The 12943-nt window shown below is 39.4% G+C and overlaps 1 protein-coding gene across 4 annotated transcripts in view; it reads left to right on the top strand.

Moving 5' to 3' along the window:
* MACF1 (microtubule actin crosslinking factor 1) overlaps positions 1–12943 on the top strand; it is a 329628-nt gene that overhangs the window by 277184 nt on the left and 39501 nt on the right. For all 4 annotated transcript variants that reach the window (XM_057535030.1, XM_057535517.1, XM_057534539.1 and 1 more), the window contains 10 exons: positions 2612–2771; positions 3121–3447; positions 4392–4476; positions 4980–5221; positions 6272–6478; positions 7849–7968; positions 8412–8519; positions 9770–9988; positions 10801–11004; positions 12653–12884. In XM_057535030.1, the coding sequence (XP_057391013.1) occupies positions 2612–2771; positions 3121–3447; positions 4392–4476; positions 4980–5221; positions 6272–6478; positions 7849–7968; positions 8412–8519; positions 9770–9988; positions 10801–11004; positions 12653–12884 (1904 nt within the window). The remainder of the gene's footprint in view (positions 1–2611; positions 2772–3120; positions 3448–4391; positions 4477–4979; positions 5222–6271; positions 6479–7848; positions 7969–8411; positions 8520–9769; positions 9989–10800; positions 11005–12652; positions 12885–12943) is intronic.

The raw sequence follows: 12943 nt of genomic DNA on the forward strand, positions 1-12943 counted from the left end.
GTAGAGTTGATCATTTATTATCTAGGTAGCCACGGGCAGTCTTCAGATAACCCCCTCTTCAGTCTCTTTACTTCTACCCATCCATGGCTTGCTTATTTCTTATCTGAGCTACAAAGTATTTGCTGGCTCCACGTTAGTGGGAGAAACAAATGAAAGAGTTCAACTTATTTTCATTTCCAAATTGCACCACTTTTCTTCTGTCTCTCCATCCATTTCCCCTAATAGCACCATTAACCTTCCAGTTTCCTAGGCTTAAAACCTCAACCTCATTTTTTACCCTTTTTTTCCCTCCTGCTTTGTGTCCCATATCTATCAGGATGCTAAATTCTGTCCATTTTACTTCTACAGTGTCTTTCCTCTCCGTCCCTTTCTCTAATTCCCACTCGCCTCAGTTCATGACTTACAAACTCTCACTTGGGCTAGTTCCCATGAGGTAGCTTACCTGAGGTAGCCTCCTAACTAATCATCACTCTACTGCTGCTTACTTACCCTCAGGCCTTCCCCTCTTTGCACGCTCAGAGACATTTAATGACCCCCTGTTGCCTATAAAATAAAGTCTCTTTAATCCAACATTCAAAGCCCTCTACTGTTTGGCCCTAACCTACCTTTCTTAGTTTCCACTATTCTCATTCCTTTTGGGCACAGTAAACCGTATTCGGTTCTTCAGTATCTTCTGTCAGTTCCCTAATTCTGTCTTTGCTGATGGTGTTGCATCTTCCATGAAATACTTCTGTTCATCTCCCCTGCTTTTATGAAGGTTTTCTTGATTCCCCAAGCATAAAACAATTTCACTTTCCTCTTAACTGCCATAAGTCATCATCTGTACCTTGTATTATGGTCATTATTTTATGTACTTATCTCCTAGGTCCTTAAGCTCACTAAAGTCATGGTTTGTTCCTAATGTATCTTTTTATGACTCTTTCCTTCTACCCTACTTGCTTCCATCCTCCTAGTCTAACACAGTTTCTGAGCCAATATTTTGAAGAGAAATACCAAGAGCAGCGTCATTTGTTGTAGACATCCTAAAGACTTTTGTTTAGATTCTTTAATATTGGATTTTTGATGCCTCTAAATTATTTTTTAGCTCTTCTCTTTGCTACCCCAAATCCTATTACATTGATTTCTTCAAACTTTCAGATTCCAAAATCAGAGATGAGTCAGAAAGACATAGAAATTAGGGGCAATTTTTTTAAGAATGAAATTTTTTAAGTTTAGAGTTTAAAAAAGAATAGATACATGTATATGTATAACTGAATCACTTTGTTGTACACCTGAAACTAACACAACATTGTTACTCAACTATACTCCAGTATAAAATATAATATTTTATTCTTTTTTTTAAAAAAAGAATAAAATCTATAAGCAGGTCATTAACCAATTAAAATAACCCACCAAGCAATATTTAAAAAATGAAATTCTTGATTAATAATATTTAAGATTATATATTTTAGTTGTATTATTAATTCAAGATGTATTTTGCAAGTTGACATAAACTAAGAAAGGAAATTCTATACTGTATATTGACATTTAAAAATAGCGTCTAGAAATACATTTTTCTTTATGCTCGAGCATAATTAAATTTCCAGATAATTAAGATGGCAGATCTTTATATTAAATCATTTCGTATTAAGATAAGTTTGTCCAGAGTAGGTGTTCAGTGAAGGTTTTCTGAAATAAAAGTCACATGCTTCCAGGGCCTTTTCAGATGACATAGCACTGAGTCTGTTTTTAATGCTCCAATGTCATCGTCATGGCCTTTGATTGTTAATCTGGGTGCTCATGCAGTTCTGCGGTGGTTTTTTTGTCTGTTGCTTATTAGGCTGCCTCCAGCATTCAGGCTTCCTCTCTCCTTTTGTAATTTGCTGATTTTAATCTACAGCGTATTTGAAATCCAAGCTAAGTGTGGATGTTACATTAAATAAGAATTAAGATTCCAGATTTAAGATTCCAGTTACAAAGTCCATAGATCTTTTGGCTGCTGTTTGCCTTGGCAAATTCAGCTAGTTTGAGGTCATTTTTTGCCTTGAATCAGAATTCAGAGTTATGCTCTGGGGCTTGAAATTACTAGAAGCCTGACTGGATTGGGGGAGACAGGAAGGGAGGTTCTCATTCATAGCTTGGTCTGCCTTTGCTTTTCAAATGCTCTCTCTTCTCTTCACTCACAAGTGAAGGTAGCCGTGATGGGGAAAGAAAAATGAAAACTGACGATTTTTTTTTTTATTCCTTGAAACTTTATTTTGATCACATTTACAGAGGATGCACGTGCCACATCCAATAGGAGAAAGAGTAGTAGAAGGTCTGATTATAATCCCCATTGTACTGTTGCTACCCAGTGGCCGACCTGGACAGATCTTTCTTTAAGCCTTCAGGGTTGGTTTTCTCTTTTGTAATAGTAGGATAATTCTGCCTACCTTACAAGGGCATGACAGAATCAAAATAAGGTACTGCTTACGAAAGCCTTTAAAACAGCAAAGTGCTGTTTATGTGTGTTCTGTTTACTATTGATATTTCAAATGTGCCTCATTAAGATTGGTCTTTTACTGAATATAGTACTATTATCAGTCTTAATGTGACTTTTTGCCTGAGCAGATTGTTCTATATATTTGTGTAGGCAAAAACAGCTGGAAGATATCCTGGTTCTGGCCAAACAATTCCATGAGACAGCTGAGCCTATTTCTGACTTCTTATCTGTCACAGAGAAAAAGCTCGCTAACTCAGAACCTGTTGGCACTCAGACTGCCAAAATACAGCAGCAGATTGTTCGGCACAAGGTAGGAAGTAGTTATGGTAAATGAAAACACAGAACTGGAACCAGAAATCCTAGAAAACTGCCTGCAGCATTCTAGAAGATGTGTTTTGTGGGGGTTTTTAAATAAGTTTAATTTAAAATATGGTCCAGTTATTAATTGGGCTAGTCACATTCTTGAAGTAAAAATAGAAATGGACTAATAGGCTGCTATCAGGAAAAACAGCTTTTGTTCTCTGTTTTTATGTTATTTTTGCCCTTCAGTAGGTGAACTTTTATATTATTATTTATTATATCATTTGTGATTCATTGTTTCATGTCTACTTTTCATTTATTTTGTTTCTGTTATTCATTTTTTCCATCTGGATTTCCAGGCTCTGGAGGAAGAAATAGAAAGCCATGCAACAGATGTGCACCAGGCAGTCAAAATTGGGCAGTCCCTCTCCTCCCTGACATGTTCTGCAGAGCAGGGTGTACTGTGTGAAAAGCTAGACTCATTGCAGGCCCGATTCAGTGAGATTCAAGACCGGTGCTGTCGGAAAGCAGCCCTGCTTGAACAAGCACTGTCTAACGCTAGGCTGTTCGGGGAGGATGAGGTGGAGGTGCTCAACTGGCTGGCTGAGGTTGAGGACAAGCTCAGTTCAGTGTTCGTAAAGGATTACAGACAGGATGTCCTGCAGAAGCAGCATGCTGACCACCTGGTATTCGTGTTTTCCATTCTTATTGATTATGTTACTAAGTTATTTTGTAATTTTGATTCATGTTTCTCTTCATTTCTCTCTCTTTTTTTAAATTCCAAACATTTTGACTTTATTTTATACACAACTGCATAGTTACAGACTGGGCTAATCTATTTTTTGATGATTTGCATGGAAATACTTGTACTTAACAGACTGAATCAATAATTCTAGAAGATGATCCAGAATGTAATCAGGCCATCTCAATTCCAACTCATGTTTTACGTCATTAAGGAATGTATCATTCAGTTTCCACTTGAGCGATTATGTGAAAGAGAATGTACTGTAACAAAACCAGATTACCTAAATAGTAGTGCCTAGGGTTTTTTAATGTTTCTAGAATTTATATACTCAAATTCCAGGGATTCTGTGTCATCTGAGTAGAAACAACAATTTGCCCCTTTTTGTTTTCGTTTTTGTGACATTTCCTTGGGGATGGTAAAAATCGGCAAAGCAGTGTTTTGGTTTTAATAATCTTAGATTCTTCTGCTTCGTTGACTTCAGATATTGACAGTTTTTAACCAGGATCCTGATTTAAGTCAGCCCGTTCTTGCTGACTTTCTTCTGTTGAACTTTCTGCCTTATTCTTTATTTTGGACGTAGACATTTTTGCTGAATTCTACTTCTACCTTTCTTGGGTTCACGTTTGGTACCAATAGATTAGTAAAGTGGATTTAGTCCTAAATCTCTTCTCATCAAAGGAAAGTTTGCCTATAAGCAGCTGATTTCATTGTTTTGAGTAATTAAAGAAGGGGGTAACCAAAGAGAAAATGAAGGAATCAAATATCTCATGTTTAAGCTAAACTGATATTCATCTCTTTACTTTAAATTTGGTCTCTTAAAGGGCTCACATTTCTTTCCCTTTGTTGTGCCACAGTTTTAGGATTAATGGTATTCTTTCCTTTCAGGCGTTAAATGAAGAAATTGTTAATAGAAAGAAGAATGTAGATCAAGCTATTAAAAACGGCCAGGCTCTTCTAAAACAAACCACAGGTACTTTGAAAACTTCATCTCTTAGCACCTCTATGGTCCCACAGACAATTACATCAGCACCCTGCAGTAACCACTTCTCTTTGCAGATAGGAGGAGCTTAGTACTCACCGATTGTATTACCATGTGCTCCCAGGTGACTGGCAGCTTGGGTTCCTATTTCCTGCTCAATCTTCTGAAAACTAAAACACTGTGTTGTCTCAGATCTGGTTATAGATGAAGGCTCCCCCTGCCCTCCAATATGGTGAATGCCAGCATTTACTGAAAGGTGCTGGGAATGTCTAGGAACACCTGCAGTCAAACTCAGATCTTAATAATCTCAGAAGTCACTTCTTTTATTGATTGAAGGTGTATTTCCCACCTCCCTTAGTGTGGGATGCTAGGTGAAATCACTGCCATAGGGAGAGAGCATCTATAAAAGTTAAGCTCTGATTTGAAGAAAGGGAGGTTAAGAGGGCTTCCTCATATCCTATTAAATGTGAATAATTGTGTGCTGTCTCCCACAGGTGAAGAGGTATTGCTTATCCAAGAGAAACTGGATGGCATAAAGACTCGCTACGCAGACATCACACTCACTAGCTCCAAGGCCCTCAGAACCTTAGAGCAAGCTCGGCAGCTGGCCGCCAAGTTCCACTCTACGTATGAGGAGCTGACCTGGTGGCTGAGGGAGGTGGAGGAGGAGCTGGCAGCCAGTGGAGGACAGTCTCCCACAGGGGAGCAAATACCCCAGTTTCAGCAAAGGCAGAAGGTGAGCTGTCATTTCACACTGTAAAGGGAAAAAAATTTTCCTCTTAGAATCCTTAAGTTCAAATTCTTGTGTTTAATACCAACTATCTATACCTTAAATGTAAACCAAAAATTTCTGCCTGCCTCGTTTTTTGTTTATTCTTGGAAAATAAACTTTGATATAAAGACCTATATAAGAGCACTTGTTATGGTCTGAAGAAGAAAAAAGATTGACTCTCAAAACCCTAGGAAGGGCTTCCTTGGTGGCGCAGTGGTTAAGAATCCACCTGCCAATGCAGGGGACACGGGTTCGAGCGCCGGTCCAAGAAGATCCCACATGCCGTGGAGCAGCTAAGCCCACAACTACTGAGCCTGTGTGCCACAACTACTGAAGCTCGCGCACCTAGAGCCTGTGCTCTGCAACAAGAGAAGCCACCGCAGTGAGAAGCCCGCGCACCACAACAAAGAGTAGCCCGCGCACCACAACAAAGAGTAGCCCCCACTCACTGCAACTAGAGAAAGCCTGCGCGCAGCAATGAAGACCCAACACAGCCAAAAATAAATAAATAAAATTAATTTTTTTAAAAATTGTTAAAAAAAAAAAACCCTAAGAAGCTTGCTCTATATGCAACATTTTAGAATTTACTGTCATAGTTCATTCTCTAAAAGGGTACTTCATGGTTATGTTTGATTCTCCTGCAGGATCTAGTGCAGTTCTAGATGCGCAGAAATACTGTGTAGGTACTTGTTGAGGTTAAATACCTATGATTAAAGCATTATTTATCATTTCTACTGAAGTAAGGAGAAAAAAAGCAAAAAGCACCATTCATGTTACCCAGAGACAGTCTGGCTCGAGAAGTCTTGCAGACAGTTCTAAGCGGCTAAGCCTTAAGTCAGGCTGTGGAGTGATTGAAAAATCTGAGACAAGAAAAAAAAATTAAAAAAATAAGTGAAGGAAGGAGGTCAGAGCCCTGCTGGGATGTGTGGTAGAGAGAGCACTTTCCACCCAGCACAGCTGCTAATGTGCTTAATTTAGCAAGGAATGGCCTGAAAACTTTTTTTCCCTCTTTAGGAGCTAAAGAAGGAGGTCATGGAGCACAGGCTGGTGTTGGACACAGTGAATGAGGTGAGCCGTGCTCTCTTAGAGCTGGTTCCCTGGAGAGCCAGAGAAGGGCTGGATAAACTTGTGTCCGATGCCAATGAGCAGTACAAGCTGGTCAGTGACACTGTTGGACAAAGGGTGGATGAAATCGATGCTGCTATTCAGAGATCACAACAGGTAATCTTTATAGACACCTCTGCATTAATATTTTAGGCAGCGTGAAGTACAGAACTATGACCCACATAAATACGGGCTCAGGAATAGGAATAAATGAGATCAAGCTAAATCTGATGCAACGAATCATTTCGGTGGTGGGAACTGATTAGGTAAAGGTATGTGAGGATGGATCTAGGTTTGACCAAAAATACTTGACCCCTTTGAGCAGAAAAGAACTTGGAGAAGAGAGTGTGTGAGCCCTTTCCTTGCTACTGCCCTGCTAAGAGGCAGATGGTGATGGGGGTAGATAATATCTAGATCCAAAAGGTCCAAGTGCATCACAATCTTAGTTTGACATAATCAGCTGTTTTAGCATTAGATGGAAAAGGGGACAGAACCAAGAACTATAATTACTATCAAATATGCTAACCAAAATAGCAGAGCCATCCAAAATAGAACCCTCCCAAGTAAACACAGGTGTCATATTTCCCTCAATCCTTTTTCCTTCCTACTTTTTGGGAAAAGTTATTTGCTTTTCTTTGTAGCTGGATATGCACCTATTAATGTGCCATGGTGCAAAAAATAAATTAATATAACATGACTCCTTGAGTTCGTAGTGATAAGCAAATGCTTTCTGAACCACAGAGAAGTTTGCTCTGATGCCAAGTGCATCCCTGTTGTGTCTTAATTAATATCCCTCATCTTGGCCAGATATTTCAGTATGAAATTTATCACGCTTGGGAGTTCACTTTCCTTTAAATATTAGTGTAATTTGGCAACGTTGACGAGGAAGAGATAAAAGATTGAGGGACCTCATTAAACAATGGTCGAATAGAACATGTTCTTAGGTTTTGTATTTGTCGATGTCATTGCATACGTTATTGCATTCCATTTAAAGGTTTGGTGTTCTTCTGGGGTCTTAGGCTTCTTCAGCTGAGCAAGTACTTCAAGTTAACTTGACTCAGCCATCTGCCGCCATGTTAGTTTGTATTTAAACACATGACTACTACTGTTTAGAGCATGGGTAGGAAAGAGGATTGGCAGAAAAAGAGCACAGCCTCATAGAAGTACTCTCATTAGGAAGTGTATTTCTTTTGAAGAGTCTTGGTTTCCATGGTTGTTTCTAGCTGTAGAACCACTAACTGGGTTCTGTAACGTCTTTCTAAAGAAGTTGAAATAGGATCAACTCATATTTGTTGAAGTATAATCAACTCTAAATTGTCTGCATCTTGATTTGTGATTTTATGAAATTCTCACCAATTTCGGCTTTACTTTGTGAGATGTAAACTGTATTACTGAAAATCTAGGCCTTTCTGTGTTGAATAAATTAGAATTCTCAGAAGGAGGACGTTGGCTGTAATATGTCCATTTTTCTTCAATATGTCTGTTAGTATGAGCAAGCTGCTGATGCAGAGCTAGCTTGGGTTGCTGAAACAAAACGGAAACTGATGGCGCTGGGTCCAATCCGCCTGGAACAGGACCAGACCACAGCTCAGCTGCAGGTACAGAAGGTAAGTGACGTATTCACTGTGTCCTGAGCTAGAAGAATCATCAGTCGCTTAAGAGTGACTAGAAGAGAGTTTCTGACTATCCCAAGTAAAGTAGAATGAGTCAGTGTCATGATGGTGGATAGAGACTATAACTATATAAATATTTGGTTAGGATGAGGAACAGATTTTTTGCTTTGTGAAAAGGGTAGAAATAGGCCCATTAATCCAAGAAAGAGTAGTTAGCAATTTTCTTCCTCGTTTTCAGGAGGGAAGATATTCTTGTAAGCTACTAAAAGATAAGCATTGAAGATGTGTGGATAGGCAAAGTGTCAAACTTTATAAGAACAGTTTTTGATGTGGCTTTTTTAAAGCAAAGAATTTTTCATAGGGTATGTCTAACTTTTCACTAACACAGGCTCGGGCTTCTTGTATTTCTTGACTTAACAATAGTTTACTTTTCAAAGGCTTTCTCCATTGACATCATTCGACACAAAGATTCCATGGATGAACTATTCAGTCATCGTGGTGAAATCTTTGGCACATGTGGGGAGGAGCAAAAAGCTATATTACAGGTAAACTGCATTTATTTATTCACCATATTGTTCTTATCTTGATCATGGTGAATTAGAAGTACAATTGTGAAATGATAGTTTAAGAAGTTTTTTTTCCCTTCTCTTACTGGTAGTGATATTTAAGTCCAGCTTGATGTTCTGGGGCATTCAGACTCCTAACCCTGTGTTCACAGATATCTAAACAGCCGTACTGTATAATGTGAAATACACTGCAAATCCATCTTCTTTATAACAGAGGAATTGCTACTCATCCTCAGTTCATAATGAGTTATCTTTGAGTTACCTTTCCAGGTAGATAGATCTTTCAGAACTGTGTACAGATATTAATTCCTGCTTCAGGTCCTTCTAAAAAATCATTACCCATTTCTAAAAGAATTGGCCAACAGAGTCCATTTGTACAGCAGTTTTGTTTTTTATAAAGGGTATGGGTAACCACTGTTTCCTCAGAAGTCTTCATAAATTGAGCTACTCATCCTAAAAATATAAAGCATAAATGCCAGGTTTGTGGAGACATTTATCAGAGAGAAAAAGACAAATGAAACTTGATGAGCAAATACCCATCTTAGCCCCTGAGAGATTCTGTCAAACTGGCCTATTACAATACTGCTGTATCTAAAGTTGTAAAAGGTATTCACTAAAAGGTTAATTTTGGTGTGTTGTGCTTGTGCTATTTTACTGTTTGTGAAACTACTTTCATATTTTAAAGATTATAAAATTATGCATATGGGGGCTTCCCTGGTGGCGCAGTGGTTGAGAGTCTGCCTGCCAATGCAGGGGACACGGGTTCGAGCCCTGGTCTGGGAAGATCCCACATGCCGCGGAGCAACTAGGCCCGTGAGCCGCAATTACTGAGCCTGCGCGTCTGGAGCCTGTGCTCCGCAACAAGAGAGGCCGCGATAGTGAGAGGCCCGCGCATCGCGATGAAGAATGGCCCCCGCTTGCCACAACTAGAGAAAGCTCTCGCACAGAAATGAAGACCTAACACAGCCATAAATAAATAAATTTAAAAAAAAAAAAAATTATGCATATGTATGATAGAAAAATTCAGTTAAGTATAAAGAAAATAAAAATCACTTGTAATCTTACTAGATTAATCCATATTTTTTAACATTTTAGTGTGTATTCCTTTAAACTTTTTAGTGTGTATATATATATATATATATACATATATACCTATATATACTTACATTTTTACTTTAAAGAAGGGTTGATCATGATAATAATGCTTACACTTTTTTTGTTGTTCACAGGAAAAGACAGAGTCTCTAATACAACAATACGAAGCCATTAGTCTGCTCAATTCAGAGCGTTACGCCCGCCTAGAACGGGCACAGGTCTTGGTGAACCAGTTTTGGGAAACATATGAGGAGCTCAGCCCCTGGATTGAGGAAACGCGGACACTAATAGCACAGTTACCTCCTCCGGCTATTGATCATGAGCAGCTCAGGCAGCAACAGGAGGAAATGAGGGTAAGGAGCATGCCGAGTTTTATTTAATCACAGAACTGAAAATGGGCTCTACAATTTATTCAAAAACAGCCTATTTATTAGTACCTACTGAGTATAAGTAAATGTTATGAAATTAATTCTTAAACAGTTAGAATTTTTTTGCACAGTAAAAATGCATATCTGAATTATTTCCTGTGTCCTTTAATATGAATCAGTTAAAGAATAAGATTATGGAGATGTCAGGAACCTGGGTATTGCAGAAGTAAACAAAGCACCACGTAAAAATCAAGGGAGTTTAAAATCTTCCCAGTGACAGTGGGGTGTTATTAGACTTGGTTGTGGTTGGGTGGCCCTTTCCTTGTGGTTAGGTCCTAGCTAGAGTGAGAGCCTCCACGCAGGAATGTCAGAAAGCATTTGCTGCCTAGAGTTGAGATGAAAGGGAAATTTGTAGACACTTCAACTGATGCTGTTACTATTAAAGATAGTTTTTTTAATGTTTATTTTATTTGTGGTGTATGACTCGTGCTTATTGCATTCTCTGTATTCCTGTAAGAGGAAGGATGTAAACTGGAAGTAGCCAGCAGTAAAGTCAAGGAGCGGTTGGATTACCAGAAATGTTGCTGTTTGTAGCTGGTCATGCTTAGTGTCTCCCAGTCTGGGCAGGGAAACAGACATTAAATCACGCAAGCTACAGTAGAGTACAGAGAAGTATTTACACGTACAGAAGACGGTGGAATACATTTGTATTGGAGGGTGAGAGTGAGAGAGGATTTCTGGGAAGCTTCCTGGTATAAGAAGGCTCGTTTTATTTTAATCTATATTTCTTTGCATAGCAACTAAGGGAATCCATTGCTGAACACAAACCTCATATCGATAAGCTGCTAAAGATAGGCCCTCAACTAAAGGAGTTAAACCCTGAAGAGGGGGAAATGGTGCAAGAAAAATACCAGAAAGCAGAAAATACGTATGCCCAAATTAAAGAGGAGGTGCGCCAGCGGGCCCTGGCTCTGGACGAGGCTATTTCCCAGTCAGCTCAGGTATGTGTGTGTCTTAAACTCATATAACCTTCAACTGTCCTTTAGTCTAAGCAAGAGGCTCTGTATCAGTATGCCCCTATGCTCAGGAATGTCCAGACTAGTATGCTGGTGATACATTATCAAGAGACTGGGAGCCTTTGCCTGTCTGCATTTTTATTCCAGGGAGCATTGGTTATACAACTATAAGGAGGGTGAAATGCATCTTGGCTGGTATATATTGCCTGTTGATGGTTTCCTTGAAAATTTATTTTGTGATAATCCTTTAGCAGGGATGATTTTGGGTAAATTCATCTTGAAGTAACAAATGCCTCAAGAAGTCAAATTCCTACTGGGCCTGTTGCTTTCGAGATTTAGACAGCACATTCGTTTTCCTATTCAAGAGGCCACCAGCTAGCTCCTAGTTCAGAGAAAGATGCTTGATTAGGGAGAAGGTGGAGTCGAGGAGAAACAAACCACCAGCAGTGGAGTTTAAAGCATGTAACTACATACTTTCCAACTAATATATTACTGTTATGTCTGGGTAATTTATTCCTATGTTTAGTCAATATTCTTGGTTAATATTTGTACTTACTCAAGTTTTTCCCCCCCACCTTCCGTCCCATCTCTCACTCACATTGTGGAATGTGTTACTTTGTGTTGTTGCTGCCTGCTCCTGTCTTCCCCACATCGTCACATTTCATTGTTGTGTTGACCGCGCCCACCATTACAGATTACAGAGGTAAGGTACCCACCCCCTTGGGATTAGGGTGTTCTTATGAAGCTGAGAATTGAGAGGATTATCTATAAGGAAATTTCCCTTAACTTTTGTGGAATAAATTTTATTAATGCAGTTTTTTATGCCAGTTTCATTTGGGGCAGAACCTAGAAGTGAGGGAGTGATGGGAAGGGATTTTGTTTGTATACCATGTCATTTCCTATAGGACATTTAACAGTTGGTAAGCGTTATTAATGAATCCAGAGTTGGCTTTAGGGGGCAGACTTGTCTGTTTCGCTCCCTTTTGTCCCCTCTCTGCTTCATATTACAAATTGAAATTTTACAATTATAGACATGTTGTTCCAAGTACCAGAAAAGTGGAAAGGGCAGTAGTTCTCTAAGGTTAGATTTGGCCTTCCCTAATTATCTTCCATCATGCCGACATTATTTTAGTTTCTTACTGTTACACTGGTGGGTTGTCAAATTGCATGCCATGATACTTTTAAACTCCAAGTCATATTGAGTTCCCCATCCATTTATACAGTTGGTGGAGGGCATCTAACTTCTTGGTCTACTCTGTTGCATGCAACTGTCATCTGAGATGCTGACACACTGACTCTCACTGGTTTCATAGTCTTGTCCCTTTTTCATCACGTTAGTTGGAATAAGGGAAGTATTGTGGCAGCATTAAGGATTTTAGTTGATTTTTCGTATAGTAAGTAATAGCTTTTTGATTCTTAAACATTTACTTTTTCTGATGGGCCAGCTCTGGTGTACTGTGCCCAAAAGAGTTTCTTAGCCAAACCCAACACTTGACAGCCATGGGGCTAAGGCTGAGCATAGGTTTTTATCCTAAGCAGTAGTAGATGTATACACTGGCCTTAATCCCTAACATTTACCCCAGAAGTGTGACGAAGTACTGCTGTGATGGCTAATGGTCCAACATTTGTTTAGTTCCATGATAAAATTGAGCCCATGTTGGAGACTCTGGAGAATCTTTCCTCTCGCCTGCGTATGCCACCACTGATCCCTGCTGAAGTAGACAAGATCAGAGAGTGCATCAGTGACAACAAGAGTGCCATCGTGGAGCTGGAAAAACTGCAGCCATCCTTTGAGGCCCTGAAGCGCCGTGGAGAAGAGCTCATTGGGCGATCTCAGGGAGCTGACAAGGATCTGGCTGCAAAAGGTGCTCGATTAATCGTTTTTAAAAAGTCGATAGAATAAATTCTAGGCTGTGGTTACCTC

This window comes from Balaenoptera acutorostrata, chromosome 1, assembly GCF_949987535.1.
Source record: "Balaenoptera acutorostrata chromosome 1, mBalAcu1.1, whole genome shotgun sequence".
Classification (NCBI taxonomy): domain Eukaryota; kingdom Metazoa; phylum Chordata; class Mammalia; order Artiodactyla; family Balaenopteridae; genus Balaenoptera; species Balaenoptera acutorostrata.